General features: G+C 52.5%; 1 protein-coding gene across 1 annotated transcript; it reads left to right on the plus strand.

Annotated features, from left to right (window-relative positions):
- Positions 1 to 3199: 3199 nt before the first annotated feature.
- Positions 3200 to 19001, plus strand: CACTIN (cactin, spliceosome C complex subunit). The gene is made up of 10 exons (XM_066276402.1): positions 3200 to 3421; positions 7199 to 7679; positions 10368 to 10463; positions 11176 to 11321; positions 12249 to 12411; positions 12490 to 12604; positions 15331 to 15523; positions 16256 to 16378; positions 16513 to 16796; positions 17405 to 19001. Exons 1-10 carry the CDS (start codon positions 3258 to 3260, stop codon positions 17893 to 17895), a joined length of 2256 nt encoding a protein of 751 aa, XP_066132499.1. The 5' UTR covers positions 3200 to 3257; the 3' UTR covers positions 17896 to 19001.
- Positions 19002 to 22813: the final 3812 nt, after the last annotated feature.

The raw sequence follows: 22813 nt of genomic DNA on the forward strand, positions 1-22813 counted from the left end.
ATCGGGTAATAAGTATCTGCTGCCTCTTTGCCTCTCTTTGTGTTCCTGTAGTTTGTTTGGTTAGGAGTTTGGGGACTGGTTTTGAACAAGAAACAGAAAGAAACTCTCAGGGGATTTAAAATAACAGGACCCAAATATCTTTTTTTTTTTTTCTTTTTTGAAGTTGGAAACGGGAAGGCAGCTAAACAGACTCCCACATGCGCCCGACCGGGATCCACCTGCATGCCCACCAGGGGGCGTCGCTCTGTTGCAACCAGAGCCATTCTAGCGCCTGAGGCAGAGGCCACAGAGCCATCCTCAGCGCCCGGGCCAACTTTGCTCCAATGGAGCCTTGGCTGCGGGAGGGGAAGAGAGAGACAGAGAGGAAGGAGAGGGGGAGGGGTCGAGAAGCAGATGGGCGCTTCTCCTGTGTGCCCTGGCCGGGAATCGAACCCAGGACTTCCGCATGCCAGGTCGACGCTCTACCATCAAGCCAACCGGCCAGAGCCAACAGGACCCAAATATCTTAATTGCCTTAATAGTTGTTGCCTCCTGGGTTCCAGTTTAGCTCTAAAAACTTTTAAAAGCTTCTGACATCTGTGCAGCCCAGTTCAAAGGAACAAACACTCTGAAGTTTGTACTCCTTCTGCCAGAGTGGCTCTCTATTGGGTAATGCATGGATCCCATTTAAGGAGAAAATATTTCTCCCAGACTCTCAGTTTAAGAAGCATTGTGTTGGCCTGACCAGGCGGTGGCGCAGTGAATAGAGCGTCAGACTGCGATGCGGAAGGACCCAGGTTTGAGACCCCAAGTTTGCCAGCTTGAGCAAAAAGCTCACCAGCTTGGACCCAAGGCTGGTCGCTGGCTCAAGTGAGGAGTTACTCGGTCTGCCTAAGGCCTGCGGTCAAGGCACATATGAGAAAGCAATCCATGAACAACTAAGGTGTTGCAACAAAAAACTGATGGTTGATGCTTCTCATCTCTCTCCGTTCCTTTCAGTCTGTCCCTGTCTATCCCTCTCTCTGACTCTCTCTCTGTCCCTGTAAAAAATAAATAAATAAATAAAAATAAAATAAAATACATTATGTTGAAAGATCCTGTCTGTAAGGAAGGCTTTGAAAACTTAATTGTAATCTTAGATGCAGATGCAGAACACCTCTACTCGTATAAACTACACGATAGGTGATCTGGAAGGTGCTTTCCTTACATTCTAGATTAGAATTCATATACCCTCACGGATACATCTGCATTTTGAAGAACTCCGTGCCAGGCTCCTCTCACATTTTTGGCCATCTCTTCCCAGGTACAATCCACATCCCATGACAAGCAGGGTTGTCATCAGGATGGTGGGAGATAGATGGTCTTCTGTTGTTTCCTTTGGAAGACTCCTGCACCTCTACTCCCACCTTGCACCTTGGCACCAAGCAGAAGCACAGCATACAAAGCCAGCATTTAGAATGGTGTTATGAAGCTATATTTTGAGATAAAGATTTAAAGAATTAGCTTAAAATATTAAGTACCATCCTCTGGTGGGCTGGGGAGCTTGGAGCGAGTGTTTGGGGTCCTCCAAATCTCCAGGTCTCCTGTCCTGTCCCCTGTGGTTTATCTTTCCCATCAGCCCTAGCAGGACTCCCCCTAACAGCCAGTCCCTCGTTTGTCCCTTGGATCCCCAGGTTCCACAGAACAAAGCTGAACAACCTAGTTCAAATCGCAACTGTTTCTTTGAGGTCAAAGGAGGGGTGTCAAAGTGACTTTCACTCTCCAAGCTTGTTTCCCCATCTATAAAAAAAAGAAACCACCTGACCTGTGGCGGCGCAGTGGATAAAGCGTCGACCTGGAAATGCTGAGGTCGCTGGTTCAAAACCCTGGGCTTGCCTGGTCAAGGCACATATGGGAGTTGATGCTTCCAGCTCCTCCCCCCTTCTCTCTCTCTCCCTCTCTCCTCTCTAAAAATGAATAAATAAATTTAAAAAAAAAAAAAAAAAAAAAGGAACTGCCCTGGCCGGTTGGCTCAGCGGTAGAGCGTCGGCCTAGCGTGTGGAGGACCCGGGTTCGATTCCCAGCCAGGGCACACAGGAGAAGCGCCCATTTGCTTCTCCACCCCTCTGCCGCGCTTTCCTCTCTGTCTCTCTCTTCCCCTCCCGCAGCCAAGGCTCCATTGGAGCAAAGATGGCCCGGGCGCTGGGGATGGCTCTATGGCCTCTGCCTCAGGCGCTAGAGTGGCTCTGGTCGCAACATGGCGACGCCCAGGATGGGCAGAGCGTCGCCCCATGGTGGGCGTGCCGGGTGGATCCCGGTCGGGCGCATGCGGGAGACTGTATGACTGTCTCTCCCTGTTTCCAGCTTCAGAAAAATGAAAAAGAAAGAAAGAAAAAAAAAAGGAACCTAAGGGAGTCAGCCAAGAGTTTTATTATTTTTTAATTGATTGATTTGGAGAGAGAGAGAGGGAAGCATTCATTTGTTGCTCCACTTATTTGTGCTTTCGTTGCTTGCTTTCCCTGCCCTGATCCAGTTGGAACCCGCAAGGTTGGCGTTTTTGGAACGACGCTCTAACCGACTGAGCTAACATGTCAGGGCCTAATTATTTTTTTTAAGCTTAATTTACCCCCTACCCCCATCTCCCGCCCCCCCCCTCCAAAAAAAAAATCTTAATCCCTTAAATATTGTACATAGGTCTTCATTGGCGGATGGTGGAGTATGATGGTGATTCTAATAGGTCAAGCCAACATGTGAGACTTTTTAGCCTCCGTCCCAGCTCCCATTCTTCGCCCCCTTGAGAGATTGGGACTTGAACCTAGGGTGTTGATTTGAGGCTTCTCCGCCTACAACGACCAAGAAACCTAGCTCTGGGGACGGGCTTCCACAGGGCTTCGCTCACGCCAGCTCCACCTCCTCCCTGAACCCGCCCCTCCTTGGTTCCGCCCCCCTCAAGCCCCGCCCCACTAGCTGTTCCTGGTTCGCCTTTGCTGCGCTCACAGCTCTGAACCTCCAATATTAAGGCACGAGGACCCACCCTGGGACTGCCCCTAGCACTGCCTGAAGGGCGGGTTCTCCGACACTGAAGGCCATAGTTCGGCTGGAGTTTATTACGCGGACTACGTTTGCTGGATGTGGGAGATTACAAGGCGTCAGAGCCCCCGCGGGATGGGGTGGCGGAATGGGTTCTCATCTACCGGCTCAGGTTCAGATGGGGCAGCCTGGTACGCGCCTCGGCCAAGGAAGGCCCCCGGCGCAGGTCCCGGATATTTGTGTCAGCGCCGCCGCCACTGTCCCAGCCGATGGGTCGGGATACACGTTCGCGCTCGCGGTCAACGGGTCGCAGGGGCCGAAGGCAGCGGAGCCGGAGCAGGAGTCGCAGCCGAAATCGGAGCGGGAGACATGGGCGGAACCGGCGACGCCGGGACGAAGAAGGGCGGCGGAGGCGGCGAAGCCGGGAGCGCAGGTAAGTCAGGGAGGGCTTCCTGTAGAAGGGGACGTCAGGTAACGAAAAGAAAGCGAGATATATTTCACCCAGGGCACCTAGTGTTTGGAGGGACAGCAACACCAGGTGTTTGCTGGTTTGGAGGCAGGTGAGAAAGGTAATGGGAAACCAGGAAATCGTGCAGATTCCTGTGTATCGTGGTGAAGAGTTTGGCCATTATTTGTAGGGAAGTAGGGGGCCATGGGAGGATTTTGAACAAGGGAGTGATGTGGTCTGACTTACTTTGCAGAACTTCTGGCTTTCGCTAGGAAAAGGAACTGACTGAAGGAGTAGTCAGGAGTGACACCAAGGAGGAGGATAATACGGTTGTCCGGGCAACAGATGATAGCATAGCATTCACGAGAGGGAGGCTGTGGGAGGTACAATGAGAAAGAGGGTAGATTCGAGTGGGAAGTAGAGGTGACAACACTTGCTAATAGAGATGGTGTTGATGACCAGTGGCAGGATTAAGTTGACTCCTCGGACCTAGGTCTTAGCTTCTCCGTGACCCACAGTCATTTTCTTCTGAAGATGAGCACGTTGCCAGATTTGCCTTGAGTCTGCTTCAGCACAGAGGAACCAGCACAGTGATGGTGACTCACTCAAAAACCTGGGTCCCCTTGCTGGCTCAGCCCCTAACAGGCTATGACACTCAGGCCATTTTCTTCCCCTCTGTAATCCAAGTTTACTCATCTGTGCCTTCAAGATTTCCATGGGGCCTCTCCAGATATTCATTGTCTCCCATTCCTACAGTCCAGAGATTTTCAATATTTTTCATGCCACACTTAAACTAATTACTAAAATACTGCAGCACACCAAAAAATATGGTATATTGTTTGCCACCCTGACCCAAGAAGAAGATATAATTTTGATTCATTCAAACTGGACAGCTATTGTTGGCTATTGTCATTTTTTTATTTGACAGTCTCAGGAAAAAGAGTTAAGTACCCCTGACTAAATAGTCAGGTATTACATGTTTTTTTTTTTTTCTTGTTTTTGTTGTTGTTGTTGTTGTTTTACGTGAGAGGAGGAGAAATAGTGAGACAGACTCCAGCCTGAGCCCCGACCAGGATCTACCTGGCAACCTCATCTGGGGCTGATTTTCAAGTATTGAGCTATTTTTAGCACCTGAGGCTGACGCTTTTGGACCAACTGAGCTATCCTTAGCTCTAGGGCCACACTAGAACCAATCAAGGCAGTGACTGCGGGAGAGGAAGAGGGAAAGAAAGGGAATAGGGAGGCAGAGACAAGCAGATGGTCTCTTCTCCTGTGTGCCCTGACCTGGAATCGAACCTGGGACATCCACTGAGTCGATGCTCTATTCACTGAGCCACCATTCAGGGCCCAGGTGTTGCATGTTTTAAAAACTCTTGTGGCGCACCAGTTGAAAATCGCTGCTCCAGCCTGTTCTCCACACCATAATCAGAGTAGCTGTAGTCAGACACAGTTGATTGCCCTCTAGGGTGACAAGGTGGCTTTTCCTTTTGAGCCTTCTAAAATCGTTATCACTGGGAATTCCAGGAAGCTATAAGCAGCAAAACAGAAATGATGAAGAGATGGTTTAAACCAGGGCTTGGCCAACTACATATAGCCTGTGACTGAGAATAGTTTTTACATTTTAAAATTGTAAGGAAAAAAATCAAAAGAGTAGGATTTCATGATGTATGGAAATTATATGAAATTCAAATTTTGGTGTCTAGAAATAAAATTTTACTTGAACACAGCCATGCCCTTTTGTTTACATACTGTTCATGGCTGCTTTTGCACTACAACAGCAGAGCTTTTTTTTTTTTTTGTATTTTTCTGAAGCTGGAAACAGGGAGAGACAGTCAGACAGACTCCGGCATGCGCCCGACCGGGATCCACCCGGCACGCCCACCAGAGGCGACGCTCTGCCCACCAGGGGGCGATGTTCTGCCCCTCCGGGGTGTCGCTCTGCCGTGACCAGAGCCACTCTAGCGCGTGGGGCAGAGGCCAAGGAGCCATCCCCAGTGCCCGGGCCATCTTTGCTCCAGTGGAGCCTTGGCTGCGGGAGGGGAAGAGAGAGACAGAGAGGAAGGAGGGGGGTGGAGAAGCAAATGGGCACTTCTCCTATGTGCCCTGGCTTGGAATCGAACCCGGGTCCCCCGTATGCCAGGCCAACGCTCTACCGCTGAGCCAACCGGCCAGGGCCAGCAGAGCTATTTTTTTACAGAAAAAGTTTGCTGACTGGATTAAGGCCCTGGTGTTGGTATTTTAGCTCACATGTAGCAATAAGTCTTGTTACTATCTTTGTATTTTTTCATATATTACTCTCTAGTATTTGAATTATTTATAAAAATAAACCACCCTAGATACGTAATTATTGTTTATAAAAACTTGATCATATTTGTAGTCTTTGTTCAGTAGCTCCAAAATAATTTGTTTTCATATTTGAGATTTAAAATTTTTTCAGTTGATTGATTGGGAGGGGAGAGAAAGAGAAAGAAACATCGATTTGTTTTTCCACTTATTTATGCATTTATTGGTTGATTCTTGTAAGTGCCCTGACCGGGAACCCTCAGGCTTGGGTGTATTGGGACAACATTCTAACTGGCTACCCAGCCAGGGCATAGTTCAGATTTTTTGACTTGAGTTTATTAGGTGGAACATTTAACAAACTAAAGACAAATTTTGTTTTTCATCTCCTTGTTTAAAGGCCCCCAACACTAAAGAATCCATCCCTAGAGGCTTGCCCATTCTGTTTCCTATTCCCAGTGCCCTTCCCTGGCCCTTGATTGCTGCCAGTTGTATTCCACTTCACTCCTGCCATCCTGTACAATCAGTTTAAACACCACTTTCTGGCCCTGGCCGGTTGGCTCAGTGGTAGAGCGTCGGCGTGCAGGAGTCCCGGGTTCGATTCTCGGCCAGGGCACACAGGAGAAGCGCCCATCTGCTTCTCCACCCCTCCCCCTCTCCTTCCTCTCTGTCTCTCTCTTCCCCTCCCGCAGCCGAGGCTCCATTGGAGCAAAGATGGCCCGGGCGCTGGGGATGGCTCTGTGGCCTCTGCCTCAGGCGCTGGAATGGCTCAGGATGCAGCAGAGGGACGCCCCAGAGGGGCAGAGCATCGCCCCCTGGTGGGCATGCCGGATGGATCCCAGTCGGGCGCATGCAGGAGTCTGTCTGACTGCCTCCCCGTTTCCAGCTTTGGAAAAATGAAATAAATAAATAAATAAAATTCAATTAAACACCACTTTCTCCTGCGAGCCTTCCCTTAAGAAGAGAGTTGGAGAGTTCAGAATCTCTGATTCAAACCCCTATAGCTCTTGCACCATCTACTTCCAGCCCACCTCCCTGCCCCCATCCTCTCACTCTTCCCCTTGCTTACTCTGTCCCAGCCACATGGGCCTTCTTGCTATTCTGTGGACCTGCCAAGTAAATTGCTGCGCCAAGGCCTTTGCTCTTGTTATGCCCTCTGCTTGGATCACCCTCTACCCAGATCTCCCCATAGCTCTATATGCCACTTCCTCCAGAGTTACCTCTTCAGAGAGAACCTCTCTGATCTTCTATCCCCAAATTTTGCATCATTTTTGTGTGGTTCAAAGCACGATCCAGTATCACATTGTATGTTTTCTTGTTGATTTGAGCTGCACAAAGAAGGAGACCATTAATGTTTTGGTCACTGCTTTGTTCTCAGAGCCTAGAAGAACAGTGCCTGGAGCACACAGATACTCATTAAATATGTCAAACCAATGACTGACCAGGGGGCAGTGAACAGATCCTTTTGGATTCCCTCCCCAGGTCGGATTCAGAGGAAGACCAGTGGCAGCAGCAAGGAAGACAGAACTGGAGCCCACAACCACCCCGAGGACACTCACAGGACCGGTCCCCTCAGTCCGACTCAAGCAGTGAGCTGCAGAGGCAGCAGCGGGGCCGCTGGATCCACCACCACCGGCCCCGCTCTTGGCTCCCAGGCTCCTCCTCGTCCAGCTCTGCATCCCCAGACCACTCCCACAGCCCACGGGAGGTGGCCGTAGCCCTGAGCCAGCAACAGAGCTTGCAGGAGCGGCTGCGGCTACGCGAGGAGCGGAAGCAGCAGGAGGAACTAATGAAGGCCTTCGAGACACCTGAGGAGAAGCGGGCCCGGCGGCTGGCCAAGAAGGAGGCCAAGGAGAGGAAGAAGCGGGAGAAGATGGGCTGGGGTGAGGAGTACATGGGCTACACCAACACCGACAACCCCTTTGGTGACAACAACCTCCTGGGCACCTTCATCTGGAACAAGGTGAGCCAGTCTTAGCCACAGAGCACTTGGTGGTTAGTTTTGTGTGCCATTCACAAATTTTCCCTGCCTTTCTAATCGTTTTCACTTGATAAACTTTTTATAGCTGTTGTTTCAAGAGATGTTATTTAGCACTCGTAGGACACATTCTGGGACTGCACTCTGCCATGCAGTTACACACACACACACAAGTTCTGCCAGCTCTCATTCTGCTGCCTGTTGCAGTATATCATTCAGGCGTGCTTTGCCCCAGAACAAGCCTAACCTCATTGTGACCGGAGAACAGGTTCCCAGTGTAACACCCTCAAGATGGGATTCCATGCTTATGCTCTGTCAGCTCAAAGCTGCCACTTTATTCTTTTTTCTTTTTTTATTGCAACACCTTAGTTGTTCATTGATTGCTTTCTCATATGTGCCTTGACCGTGGGCCTTCAGCAGACCGAGGGACCCCTTGCTTAAGCCAGCGACCTTGGGTCCACGCTGGTGAGCTTTGCTCAAACCAGATGAGCCTGCGCTCAAGCTGGCGACCTCGGGGTCTTGAACCTAGGTCCTCTGCATCGCAGCCCGATGCCCTATCCACTGCACCACCGCCTGGTCAGGCAGCCACTTTATTCTTGAGATGAAAATTACTCACTGATCACTTAACTGTGGTCATGGCCTTGACCACATCACTGAAAACAATCTAATCCAGTATGACCTCATCTTAACTAATTACATCTGCAGAGACTCTGTTTCCAAATAAGTTCACATTCACAGCTTCCAGGTGTTGAGATGTGGACACATCTTTTGGGTAACACAGTTTAACCTGACACAGCATCCATTGGTGGTGGGGGAGGATGAGGGCAGGGGGGCACAGTTGGAGGCTAGAGTGTCTCCACTCATTGCCCACACTCCAGGCACAGACTTTTGCCACTGTCTTAAGCACACCAAGCACATTTCACCTCAGCCTTTGTACTCGCCATTCCTCTGCTTTAGAACACGCCCTACTTCCTCCATGTCTGGTTCTTTCTCATCCTTCAGATCTCAGCTGACATGGTCCCTCTTCTGAGAGGCCCTCTAGCCCTTTGGTCTCCCAGGTCCTCCTGGTATTCTTTTTTTTATTTTTTATTTTTTTTACAGAGACAGAGAGTGAGTCAGAGAGAGGGATAGACAGGGACAGACAGACAGGAACAGAGAGAGATGAGAAACATCAATCATCAGTTTTTCATTGCAACACCTTAGTTGTTCATTGATTGCCTTCTCATATGTGCCTTGACCGCGGGCCTTCAGAAGACTGAGTAACTCCTTGCTGGAGCCAGCGACCTTGGGTTCAAGCTGGTGGGCTTTTTGCTCAAACCCGATGAGCCCGTGCTCAAGTTGGCGACCTCGGGGTCTTGAACCTGGGTCCTCTGCATCCCAGTCCAACACTCTATCCACTGCGCCACTGCCTGGTCAGGCCCTCCTGGTATTCTTTATCAGGGCACTGCCCCTGTGTTCCTCGCACTTTACTAACTTGTACTATGTACCTGATGGATGCTGGATACTGTGTGGGCCCTGGGCACACATCCACAAATGAGGGAAACAAAGATCCCTATCCCTTTGAGGCCAGCGGTCTCATGGGGGAGATGAGCTGTAATAAATAAAGCAGCAAAGTAGAGGGGTGAATGGAGGCAGGTGTTGGGGTGTAGTGGTGACCACAATTTAATAAGCAGGCCCAGAAAGGTCCCATGGCAAAGTTGGTGTCTAAATAGTACATATCCTGCCTGATTGGGCGGTGACACAATGGATAGAGCGTCAGACTGGGATGCGGAGGACCCAGGTTTGAAACCCCGAGGTCGCCAGCTTGAGTGAGGGCTCGTCTGGTTTGAGCAAAAGCTCACCAGCTTGAGGCCAAGGTCGCTGGCTCGAGCAAGGGGTTATTCGGTCTGCTGAAGGCCTGCGGTCAAGGCACGTATGAGAGGGCAATCAATGAACAATTAAGGTGTTGCAATGTGCAATGAAAGACTGATGATTGATGCTTCTCACCTCTCCGTTCCTGTCTGTCCCTGTCTATCCCTCTCTCTGACTCTCTCTCAGTAAAAAAAATAAATAAATAGTACATATCCTAATTTATAATGTGTAGTTCGTGCCAAACTGAACTACATTGAGCAAACTCTGTCCTCAGTGCCTGGCAGAGTAGGCACTCAATAAATGCAAATGAACAAGCTTGCTGTTACTTTGGTTGGTGTATTCACATATGTTCAGGCATTTCCCCAGTGAGCCTTTCTCTACCCAGTTTGGCCTTGGGGAGTTACCCCGTGAGAGGGCTTCATCACACACAGCCAGTGCAGCTAGGTTTCTGTGTAAAACGAGTGAGCAGGTCCCAGATGAGACTGTCCTATGAGCCCCGCAGGAGTGGGCCCAGCTGCCTCTCCTCTGTGCTTCAGCACATGCCTCATTCACAGTAGAGGGAGCTGTGTAGATTGGATTGTATCAAATTGATTTTGTAGACAGGGGCACCTTCTAGTGGAAGGCAGTGAGGTGTGCCTGGGAATGGGCCACTTCTCTTAGCTTCACTCTCCTCATCTGCAAAGCAGGTGCTGGGGTCCAGTCATCTCGGTCTTACACACTCTTGTGTCAGTGCTCCCTCATGGGAGGTTCCAGGGAGGGCAGCAGGAGGGAGGCATCTCTGCTCTTTGGGCTGCTCAACAGGCATGTGGTTGACCCTTCCAGGCCCTGGAGAAGAAGGGGATCAGCCACCTGGAGGAGAAGGAGCTGAAGGAGCGGAACAAGAGGATCCAGGAGGACAATCGACTGGAGTTACAGAAGGTGGGGTGCCCTTGGCCTGTCCACATGTGGTCAGCAGGCCTTCCCTCATGGGGCCCCAAAGCTGGTTTGCCCTCATTTATTTTATTTATTTTTCTTGAGAGAAGGAAGGAGGGGGGGAAAGAGAGAGAGAAGCATCAACTCCTCACCCCACTTAGTTGTGCACTCATTGATTGCCTCTCATACATGCTCTGACCAGGGCTGTTTGAACCATCACTTTTGGAATTGAGCCGGCAATCCCAGCACTCTGGGATGATGCTCTCTCTATTCACAGCACTGCCAGCCAGGGCTGGTTTGCTCTCATATAAATCAAACAGGACCTGATTGTCCTACATGGAAAGTCCAGGAGATGCTACCTGTAGGCATAGCTGGATTCTGGGGCTCAGGCAGTGTCTCTAGCATGCTGCTTCTCTCCACCTCGGCTCTACTGGCCTCTGGGCTTTACTGTCAAATGCTCCTCTGAGAGTGGCCAAAATGGTCCTGCCAACTCCAGACTGCTGTGTCTCCAGTAGAAAGAGCCTCTCTTGCCCCAGGGTCTGTCTGAAATCTCAGGCGTTTCTGGACCAATTTCTGTGTCCAGGGCTGGTGGCTGTGGTCAGGCCTAGGTTATAGTCCCAGCCCTAACCCTAGGGGACTCCACGACTTGAGAGAGCATAGGGTAGGCCCCACAAAGACCCCCATCCTCCAGCCCTCACGCTCCCTGTGTACTCCCCAGGTGAAGCAGCTGAGGCTGGAGCGGGAGCGGGAAAAGGCCATGCGTGAGCAGGAGCTAGAGATGCTGCAGCGGGAGAAGGAGGCAGAGCACTTCAAGACGTGGGAGGAGCAAGAAGACAACTTCCATCTCCAGCAGGCCAAGCTTCGGTGCAGTGCATGGGCGAGCTGGGAGAAGGGCTGCCTATTGCCAGCCTTTTTTCATCACCACCCTGCATCTCTTCCCTTCACCCACCAGACTGCTTCTGGACCCAAACACATGGAGCCTGTTTCTGCCCCATGGCCTTTGCACTTGCTATTCATGCTTCCTAGAAACTACTGTCCCAGCTGCTCCCACTCAACTTTTGGGTTTCTGCCTATTGCTTCCTTGGGGAGGCCCTCCCCAACCTCCTTTCTGGCACTAGTCCCTGCTTTGTGTGTGCACCTATTATGGTACATCCTATCTCCCCCATTGGACAGGGTGCAGAGGAGACCCCTAAAAGAACTGGTTCCACGTGGTGGAGCTGCACAAGCTGTGTAGAGTGTGTTGGGCCATGGGCCACACCCACTGTGCTAGTTCCTCCACCCACAGACCACAGGTGCATTTATAGAAAAGGAAGATGAGGCTCCGGGGGGTTATGAGTTGTCTGAGGCCACACAGGTATCTAAGCCTGGAGGCTGGTGTGTGTACACCCAGAGCCCGCCCCCAATCCCCTCCTCGCCCCTCTCCTTGTCAGCCACACAATCCTGGACAGGGGATGGTACCTCTGATCATGAGGCTCCCTCAGGTTAGACTAGGGTCAGCCTCTGACATGTGTCCCTGAGGGCACAGCACTGAGAAGTGGCTCCTCTGGCCCCACTCCCACCCACTGCTCTTCAAATCCCATGCTCACTCTGGCCCCTGCCCTTTTCCAGGCCTCTGCCTCTGCCTTCTGGCTGACCCACCTTCTTCTCCTAACACCTCTTTCAGGAAGCCTGTGCTGACCACAACAACAGGCTGTGCTCCTCTCTTGGCTCCCACACCGGTCACCCCTGTGGACAGGATTTTGTGAGGGAAGTCACAGCCTGGGCTCTGACATTACCCCCTACTCCCTGCAGCTCGAAGATTCGAATCCGGGATGGACGGGCCAAGCCCATTGACCTGTTGGCCAAGTACATCAGCGCCGAGGACGATGACCTGGCTGTGGAGATGCACGAGCCTTACACCTTCCTCAATGGCCTCACGGTGGCTGACATGGAGGACCTGCTGGAGGACATCCAGGTACTGCGGCCTTACCACCCACAGCCTGGCCTCCCCAAGACCTGCCTTCATCCTTCCCCTCTGTGCCTCCACCTCTAGGTATACATGGAACTCGAGCAGGGCAAGAACGTGGACTTCTGGCGAGATATGACAATCATCACAGAGGATGAGATCTCCAAGCTTCGCAAGCTGGAGGCTTCGGGCAAGGGCCCAGGTAACAGAGGGACAGTGCTGACTCCAAGCTGGCTGACCAGAAAGACACCAGGGTGTGCTTTTGGGAACATATATGGGCATTGGTGGGTAGTTCCACTGGAAGCTAGCCTCAGGTGCTCTGCAGACTTCAGTTTCTTCCATCTGGGCTTTCCACAACCCTCTGGAGTCCTCTATGGGAGTCACCAGGGGGCAGCACTGGGCAGTGAGAGCCCCAGTTTCTGGGCCAGGGGCTGTCCTCTGGAAGGGGGTAGGAGGCTTCCCTGGGAGCAGTGTCTGCAGGGACTTCTTTGTTTGAATTTCAAGTTTTCTCTGGAGGCTCAGTCTGAGTGCAAGCAGGACCCAGCTCTCTTGGCCAGAATCCCCTACAACCCCAGTCTGTTCAACCTGACGGTATTTTTTAACTCAGTTTTCTTTTTATCAAAATGATCACATGTGCATTCACAAGAGAAATGACCTCCCCCAGTGGTTCACTGTTAGAATCACCCCCATTGGGAACCACTGCTCTAAAAGTTCAGGAACAACCACAGCAGCCCCCTCCAGCTCCCTAGAGCCACCACCGGCTTTAACAGTTCCAGCTTCTGTGGGCCTCGTGTCTCTGTACTAACTTTATCCTTCACCCAATTCTGGTGGCTGAAGACAGAAGCCCTCCCCTCCTCCTGGTCTCTGACTGTCATTCATGGCTCAGATAAATTTCCTTCCTCTTATGAAAAGGACGAACGTCCTTTATTTTTGTAAATGGAGTTGTGTTTCTCATGTCCTCTTAGCAGTTACATCCTGCAGTAAGTTCCGGAGAAAGGAAGGGAAACTCTTTGCGCCAGAAACATGCCCAGGAAATCTTTGGTGGCAGTGGGACTGGATATAGAACCGATTGGAGGGGTGCTGTGGGGTTGGTGGACAGAGTAACAGTTATGAGCGTGGCTTGCAAATCCAGGCCACTGAGCAGCTCAGTGACCTTGGCTGGTTGGCTGTCTCCTGGATGCCCAGTTGTCCCTTTCATTGTATGGAGACAATAAAATACCTCCAGGAGGACTGAATGAAAGGAAATGAGTAAGCGATGTCAAACACTGGAAAGAGCGCCTGCACTTCCGATGCTGACTGTCCACCACTAATCCCAGGCTTTCAGCTGAACCTTGGAGGTGCTCAGACACATTGAGAAGCCCATTAGGCTTCCTTTTTCTTGTCCCCAGGCTCTTTCTCTCCCAGCCCCCAACATGGTAGGTTGGCCCCTGCCATCCTCCTGGGGCTTCCTTCACTTCCTTCAGTGAAAGAGCCCCCCTTTCTGGGGCCCCACATACCCCTTTTTGTGGTTTGTGCCCTCATCTTAGTGGGGCACATCCTGTGCTGCCTTAACTTTTGGAGGAAGGCAGGTAGTTCTTTGACTCTCATATGTCAGGAAATGCTTCTCATTCCCTCTGGATGGTGGCAGTGGGCTGAATATAGACTTTGGGAGTAGGATGTTTTCTTCAGAGACTGAAGACCCTGCCCCACTGGCTGAAGGGACATTCCAAGTGTCTGCCCGCCTCCAAAGCTCTATCAGTGGATATTTGGGTGGCGTCCAGGCCCAAGACGTGACTTCCTGTAAACATGACTTAGCAGTTCTTGGCGTCTTTGGGAGCACGTTTGGGTTGTAAGTTTTCACCGGTGGCTTCATCTCTTTGAGTGAGTACAGGACTAAGTTCTACTTGACTTGGTATGGGGGTTGTTGCCGAACACAGTTTTGGTCCTGTGATACTTCTGCGCCTCTCACAGACCAAGGCCAGGTTACTGGCCCATAGGTTGACTACTGAGTCCAGCACTGCTGAGGGCCACTCAGTTACACAGCAAAGGAGCTGAGTCTCTGGATGCTGATTCTGGGGCTCGAGGTTGGTTGGCTATAGGGACTCCAGTCTCTTTCAGTCCTGTCTGATCAACTGTGACCTTGTGCCCAGCGGCAAGGGTTCTTAAATCCTGCTTTCGAGCAGGGAGTATGAGCTAGTCGCTCACTCTTTCATTTACCCCGCAGCTGCATACAGAGGTCCCCGTGGTCCCAGCCCAGTCCTAGCAAAACGGCAGTGGGAAGCCCAAGGGGCTTCCTCTCCTCAGAGCCACATATTAGGTATGCAGGCCTAGGGGCAATCTCGTCAAGGAAGCTTCCTAGTAGAAGGTACATTCTTGCTGAGTACTGAGGTTGGGTGTTGCTAATGGAAAGTATCATATGTGCAAAGGTCCTGGGGCAGGGAGTGGGTTTGGCATCTTTGATGAGCAACAGGAGACTGGTGTGCCCAAGCATGTAGGGTCAGTTAGTACACAGCCTTGTCCTTAGGGGCTTCTTGTCTAGAGGGAATGGATGTGTCCTTGGGCCCCCAGCCCATGATAGATGCTGGGACAGACTTCCCTGCAGGACAGAGGAGCCTGTTTATGTCGGGGTGGTATCAGAACTTCCCACCGTGCCTGAGAAATGAGCAGCTTTTCCTGCTGTGATAAAGTGCCAGGCACAGCACAGCGCTCACATGCAGGGTTTCATCAGGCTTTATAGAGGGGGAAACTGAGGCCCAGAAAGGGTGAGCCACTTCCCCAAGGTCACACACCTGGGACTGGCAGAATAGGATCTGAATTCCAAACAGTTTGGCTACCAGGTGAACCCTTCTAGCTCTCCCATGTGGTTTGGGGAAGGCAGTGGTGAGCATGGTTGGTAAGCTGGGCACCTAGCTCCCAGCCTGGTGTTGAGTGGCCACCACCTCATTGCAGGGGAACGGCGAGAGGGCGTCAACACCTCAGTCAGCTCCGATGTGCAGTCAGTCTTCAAGGGGAAGACATACAGCCAGCTGCAGGTCATCTTCCAGGGTATTGAGGGCAAGATCCGGGCCGGGGGCCCCAACCTGGACATGGGATACTGGGAGAGCCTGCTGCAACAGCTGCGTGCCCACATGGCACGTGCCAGGTGAGTGGGTACCGAGTCTCAGTCACCTCAGCCAGGCACTGTACTGGGTGGCTCTTGTCCCTCTTGGGATCTCACCTGGGGAACAGGAGCCATCTCCATCAGGCCTGCTGGGCCCTAAGTAATCTTGGAGGCCATAGGCCAGTGTCCTGGCCAAAGGTCCTCGCCATGCTACTGTTCCCCCGACCTGGAGTTGGGCTGTGGAAGTCAGGACTTCCCACAGTGGCCTGCCCTTTGTTTTGGCATTTACTAAGCACCTGACCTTTGTTTTCCATAAGGTTAGCAGATATGACTGGAAGCCCTGGGGTTCCTGTCCCTGCCTTCTGGTGGCCCCACACACCCTGTATACAAATTCTCAGCATGCTTGGCACCACTGTATAAACACAGAGCCTGCCTGCAGCTAACTGTGTCCTTGCCTCTAAATTTATCTTTGCCTGCTCCGCCTCTTGTTCAGCTCAGCCTGGCTGTTAGGTTACACCCACGGGTGAATACCCTGATACAGGGACCTGCCCCCTCCTAGCCATGGGATAGTTCTCTGGAGTCCATGACCCCAAGTCCCATTTTTTCATGGCCAAAACCTTGACCCTGGAATGGCCATGCTGGCCTGGAGCCTCACTCACTTACTGCCCTCTCAACTGTGTCCTTGCAATGAAAGGGGAGTCATGAGAAAGCCTGAGGGAGGGCGGGACCTCCTTCCCCCACCCAGTCAGGGTGACCACCTGGCCCATATTCCAGGCTTCGCGAGCGGCACCAAGACGTGCTGCGGCAGAAGCTTTACAAGCTGAAGCAGGAGCAGGGTGTGGAGAGCGAGCCACTATTCCCCATCCTCAAGCAGGAGCCCCAGTCTCCTGGCCACAGGTAGGCCCAGCCCTGAAGTCCCGCTTCCTCACCTGGGGGCCCAGGATGTACCCCCCACCCCACAGGGCCCACCTGCCTCTGGAAGGGTCAGGGCAGCTGCCCACCCAGCCTAGACCAGGCTTCTCTCCTCGAAGCTTGGAGCCTGAGGACCCAGCCCTGACCCCGCCTGGACCTTCTTTGGAGGCGGACCCCGTGGATCCTGAGGTAGAGGGGGCAACACCAGCAGAGGGTGAAGCAGAGGGGGAGGCTGTGCTCATGGAGGAGGACCTGATCCAGCAGAGCCTGGATGACTACGATGCTGGCAAGTACAGCCCCCGGCTGCTCACAGCGCATGAGCTGCCGCTGGACGCCCACGTGCTAGAGCCTGACGAGGACCTGCAGCGCTTGCAGCTGTCACGGCAGCAGCTCCAGGTCACAGGTATGCACCATGGGAAAAATGAGGCCATCGCTGGGTGTGGGCAGCAAGAGGATTGGGACAAGAGGCTGCCAGGGGCCTTGATGACGAGCTGTTTCTGTCCCCTTCCCTTCCTGTCTGAGAGCATCCATTCATTATCTTCACTCATTCATTCATTCAGTTGGGCTCAATGACTGGCTGGCCCCAAGGACAGAGGGGTGGTCATTTTTGCTTCCTCGGCCTCCCTGGGTTACTGTTGTTCTGGGTATAGAGGAAAAACAACCTCAGAAAACCCTCTGGTAGTGGTCTCCTCTCCCCAGCCCTGGCTTGTCTCTGACCACCAGCCTCTCTGGCCACTCAGCAAGGGACACATGGTGTTTGGTGCCCATATCAGGAGGACAGTGAAGCTAGGTGGCTGAGAATAGGAGCACTGGTCAGGCAGAGCAAGTTGGGAGCCAGGGCCTGCCTCTCCCTGGGCCTTTACCCTGAGTCTCAGTTCTTCTGAGAAGCCTGGTAGGGTGGTAGGTTTGGGCTGCCCTTCACATCACCCTAGGAGGCACAGCTTCCCTGTGATGGGGGAAACTGAGGCTCAGCGATACTACAGTCCTGGATAATGGCTACCCTGCCCACAGGTGATGCGAGCGAGAGTGCAGAGGACATCTTCTTCCGGCGGGCCAAGGAGGGTATGGGCCAGGACGAAGCACAGTTCAGCGTGGAGATGCCACTGACTGGCAAGGCCTATCTGTGGGCCGACAAGTACCGGCCGCGCAAGCCACGCTTCTTCAACCGTGTACACACAGGCTTTGAGTGGAACAAATACAACCAGACACACTATGACTTCGACAACCCGCCACCCAAGATCGTACAGGGCTACAAGTTCAACATCTTCTATCCTGACCTCATTGACAAGCGCTCCACCCCTGAGTACTTCCTGGAGGCCTGCCTCGACAACAAGGACTTTGCTACCCTGCGCTTCCATGCTGGGCCGCCCTATGAGGACATTGCCTTCAAGATCGTCAATCGTGAGTGGGAGTACTCACACCGCCATGGCTTCCGCTGCCAGTTCGCCAATGGCATCTTCCAGCTCTGGTTCCACTTCAAACGCTACCGGTACCGGCGGTGAAGGCCCTTCATTCCTCCCAGAGCACCTGACAGGGTGGCGAAGCTGGCAGCCTTCCCTGATTGGTTGGTTCACAGCCCGCCTCAGGCTGGATCTTCTCTTCTCTGGCTTCACTTTCTCTGCGTTAAGCAGTGAGTCACAGCGGAACTGCCTCAGAGGGTTGAGGGGATTAATGGGACAAGCTAGCCCAGGATTCTGACATGCAGGAAGGAATGCTGGTTGGATTCTTTGAGCACAGGGAACCCAGCAAGTATCAACCAACTTCACTGTCCACATGGCCGGGCTGAGGCCCAAGCCCTGCCCTAGACATAAGCCCTGAGCTGGGGGCAACATGTGGCCCACTTATGGGATACCAAGCTTTGGAGGGGCAGGAAACTCAAGTTCAGAGCACTGATTGGCCCTCAGACATAGCCGGTGCTACAGGACCCACACTCTGGGCCCTTTCCCAGCCAGCCTCCCTGAGAACTGGTACCAATGGAACCTGGACCCTTGCTGTGAAGATTCCAAAAGAGCATTTGAAGGATATCTCACTCCCTTTGCCCCTGGTGCTGGCTGTGGGGTCAGTCTCCCCCTTACGTGGCCATGAAAGACACATTATCATCCACCATCAGGTCCAGGAATGAAGGGTCACTGAGAAGTCCTGCAGCTACTGAGCAAAGGAGCACCAAGGAATGCAGCCCCTGTGGGTGCAGCTGTGGTGACCCCATCTGGCCTGGTGTTCCCCTCACCTCACAACAGCTGTGTTCTTCAAGGCTACCTCCCAGCCACCACAGAACTGCTGTCTTTGTTCTTAGATGGGAACAGTCAAGACACTGACAGTCAGTTACTTAGTCACAAACTGTCAGCTAGGCTGACTGACCCCAGAAACATTTCTTTTAGCGATCTATTATGGAGACATTTTCAACCTCAAGTGGGAAGAGCCTCCATCCACCCTGCAGCGCCACTGCCCGGCCTCTCGGACAGCCCTGCCCAGCACCCGGTTCCACCTGCGAATGTTTCAGCTGCTTTCTCTAAAAAGACTTTTTTTTAGGTCAGGAGGGAAAATCTTATTTTCTTGTAACTGGTCTATTCACAAGAGTACTTTTAATAAACGCTTTATTTTAGAATAATTTTAGATTTTTCAGAAATGCTGAAAAAATAGCTTCAAGTTTCTTCACCCACATTCTGCTATTGTCCCCATTATTAACATCTCGTGTAACTGCGGCACATTTGTCACAACTAAGGCACAAAACCCAACCAAGACCTTTTTTTTAACGAGGGAGGGAGGAAAGACAGGAAGGGGGTGAGATGAGAAGCATCATTGATTGCTTCCCATACATGCCCTGTGCCAGGGACTCAAGCCAGCGACCATGGGATCATGTCTATGAGCCCACGCTCAAGCTGGCGAGCCTGCACTCAAACCAGCGACCTCAGAATTTTGAACCTGGGACCTCAGTGCCCCAGGTCAGTGCTCTATCCACTGCACCACCACTGGTCAGGCACCAAGAAAACCTTTTATTTTTTTTTTTTATTTTTTTTTTTATTTTTATTTATTCATTTTTAGAGAGGACAGAGAGAGGGAGAGAGAGAGAGACAGAGAAGGAGAGAGAGGAGAGAGAGAGAAGGGGGGAGGAGCAGGAAGCATCAACTCCCATATGTGCCTTGACCAGGCAAGCCCAGGGTTTTGAACCGGCGACCTCAGCATTTCCAGGTCGATGCTTTATCCACTGAGCCACCACAGGTCAGGCAAGAAAACCTTTTAAAAATAACTACAACACCTAAAAATAGTTGAGCTGTCCTTAGGAAGCTTCTTATAGTCGGGTTTGCTCCATCTCTGCCTTCAGCCCATCGACCTTCCTCCCATTAGGAGGGCATAATCATAAACGCTCCAGAGTTGACCGTGGATATGGGAGGTCAGTGGCTGCTCACTAGACCAGGGGTGGCTGCACCCTGACCACACAAGGACCATTTCTGTTCCCTTCAGAACCCTAGGCCAACATCACTTAACTGATCACTTCACTGATTGCCATAGCAACTTTAGAATCCCTGACAGCCAGCAGCCACTACCAATTGATCCATGGCCTGCTTGCCTGTCACTACATCAGGGCAGACCCCTGGAAGTAGGTTGAGTCTGGAGCAGGCCCCAAAGGAACTTGCATGACTAGGTCAGGGCTCAGTCATGAGATGGGTAAGGCCGCATTCAGTTCTCACAGCATGGGCTGTGTGTAGCTGCTGTAGCCCAGCCCTGACCTCACCTGCTCTATGTGACGGGATTTATGTTGTCATGGGAAACAGGCTCACTGAGGCCCACATTTTCCAGCCTAGAAAAGTGGCAGTCGGGGTTTAAGCCTGGATTTCTCCAACTTGGAGAATACCTCCCAGGCCACCACCCATGTCCCACCCTCAATTTTCTCACCTGCCCCCAGAGGAGTCCTCCCAACCCCAATGTCCAAGTTCCTCCTCATATGCCCCTACAATCCAGGAAGTGGGGTCTACCCCAAAAGAGGAGGTGGCTACATTGGGTAAAGGGGGCCATCTGCCCGACTTGCTGGGTGTATTTAACCAGGAGCTGGTAGTCTGGAGGGAGGAGAGCTGGGCTCAGATGCCAGCAGCCCAAGGAGTCAGGCTAAGGTGGGAGGAAGGCACTGGGTCTGAGGGACCTCAGAAGGGACACTGAAGGCTTCCTGGAAGAGGGCTGCTGGGAGAAGAAAGATGGAGCCTGCCTTGCAGGGGAAAAGACAGGCAGCAGATTCACCCAGCACAGGGGGCAGGGCAGGGCAGGGCTGAGTGCAAGCCCAGGAGCTGGACTCCTCAGGGCACTGGGGAACCATTCAGGGTGAGTGAGCTGGGCAGGGACACAAGCTAGGTGTCAAGGAACCCCCTCAGGCTGACTAGAGGTACCATACCCATGCAGGTACCCCATCACCCCCACCCGGGCCCAAGGTCCACCCGGTGTCCTTTAAGCTGCCCTCTACCCCAGCTTCTTCCTGCCTTGGGCTGTGTCCAAATCTAAGAATAGATGCTCCCTGCCTGGTCCCCACCGGAAACCACAGCCACAGGGGGCACGTCCTGCAACTAGCCTTTGCTCTCACCATCTGGGCCCCTCTAGGCCATCTTAAAGTCTCCCAAGCCTCCCATGTGCCCCTTGAGCTAGGATGGGGTAATTTAATGGCCAGAAGATTTCCAGCCACCAGCCCAGGAGGTGGAGGAAGCCCAAGGCTCAAATTCAAATCCCACACTTGTGTGGCCTTGGCCATGTCATTTCCTCTCTCTGGGTCTCAGTTTCCCCATTTATAAAATGAGCATCTTTTCCCTATTTATAAAACCTCCTGCATCTTCACCTCCCAGACTAAATGCAAGACAAGGGCACATCTCTTACCCCTGTCCTGGCTGTTTCCCAGAAGGAGCATTGTACTTATCTCCAGGCAGAAGTGGGAATAGAACAGAACAGTCTCCATCTCTCCTCGCCATCTGGAGCCCCGGCTTCACATTCTCTTCCCACCACATCTGCCTTCATTGAAGGTCCCCAAAGCCTTATGCTCCCTTTTTTTTTTTTTTTTTTTTTTTGTATTTTTCTGAAGCTGGAAATGGGGAGAGACAGTCAGACAGACTCCCACATGCGCCCGACCGGGATCCACCCGGCACGCCCACCAGGGGCAACGCTCTGCCCACCAGGGGGCGATGCTCTGCCCCTCCAGGGCGTTGCTCTGCCGCAACCAGAGCCACTCTAGCACCTGGGGCAGAGGCCAAGGAGCCATCCCCAGCGCCCGGGCCATCTTTTGCTCCAATGGAGCCTTGGCTGCGGGAGGGGAAGAGAGAGACAGAGAGGAAGGAGGGGTGGGGGGGTGGAGAAGCAAATGGGTGCTTCTCCTATGTGCCCTGGCCGGGAATCGAACCCGGGTCCCCCGCACGCCAGGCCGACGCTCTACCGCTGAGCCAACCGGCCAGGGCTTATGTTCCCTTTTGCCTTAGAAGTCTTGCACGTGGCCCTGGCTGATTGGCTCAGTGGTAGAGCGTCGACCTGGCGTGCAGGAGTCCCGGGTTCGATTCCCGGCCACAGCACACAGAAGTGCCCATCTGCTTCTCCACCCCTCCCCCTCTCCTTCCTCTCTGTCTCTCTCTTCCCCTCCCACAGCCAAGGCTCCATTGGAGCAAAGTTGGCCCCGGGCGCTAGAATGACTCTGGTTGCAGTGGAGCAACGCCCCAGATGGGCAGAGCATCGCCCCCTGGTGGGCATGCTGGGTGAATCCCGGTTGGACGCATGCGAGAGTCTGTCTGACTGCCTCCCTGTTTCCAACTCCAGAAAAATAAAAAAAATAAAAAATAAAAAAAGTCTTGCAGTGATATCTGCCATGTCTCTTGCACCTGGGGAACTCCTACTCATCCCACAAAGCACCAGTTCTTATGCCTTCTTCCTCCAGGATGCCTTCCTGGCTTACCATCTGGGCTCCAGTATGCCCTATTACTTCCTCTGTCCTGGTGTGACTGCAGGGGATTAGGAATGTCTGAGTTCAACTCTGTCTTTTTCCAGCCTGGGGGCGGTAGTGGGCGGGGTGGGGGGGGGGTCCTTGAGAGCAGGTCTTACTTCCAGTCCTACCTGGGGCTCATAATTGTCCCAACACAGGGGCCAAATACAGAATTACCCTTGAGGAGGAATTAAAGAAGAGCAAGACTGCCTGGGGGTGACTGCCAATCAAGAAAAGTTAGGGTTAAATGGTTCAGCAAGGCAGACAAGGGGATGGAACTAGGGAGGGGCCATTTGGAGAGATAGGGGGTGTGAACCAAGGCCTGGAGACTGGAAAAGTGGTGGACAGGGAAAACAGAGAAGGGGCTTCCAGACAAACAGCCTAGGGGAGTTCAGGGCTAGAATTCACCTTCACTCAGAACCTGTACTTGTGTACCCCTCCCAGGCCTCAAGGAAGCCAGTTAGTCATGACCCACT

This window comes from Saccopteryx bilineata, chromosome 1, assembly GCF_036850765.1.
Source record: "Saccopteryx bilineata isolate mSacBil1 chromosome 1, mSacBil1_pri_phased_curated, whole genome shotgun sequence".
NCBI classification, from domain to species: Eukaryota; Metazoa; Chordata; class Mammalia; order Chiroptera; family Emballonuridae; genus Saccopteryx; species Saccopteryx bilineata.

What these genes read in the sequence shown, in the direction of transcription:
- CACTIN (XM_066276402.1), top strand. Translation starts at nt 3,258, where the DNA reads ATGGGTCGGGATACACGTTCGCGCTCGCGGTCAACGGGTCGCAGGGGC. An exon ending in GGCTTCGGGCAAGGGCCCAG is followed by an intron (nt 12,605 to 15,330) that starts GTAACAGAGGGA and finishes ACCTCATTGCAG; the next exon opens with GGGAACGGCGAGAGGGCGTC. An exon ending in GCAGCAGCTCCAGGTCACAG is followed by an intron (nt 16,797 to 17,404) that starts GTATGCACCATG and finishes CCCTGCCCACAG; the next exon opens with GTGATGCGAGCGAGAGTGCA.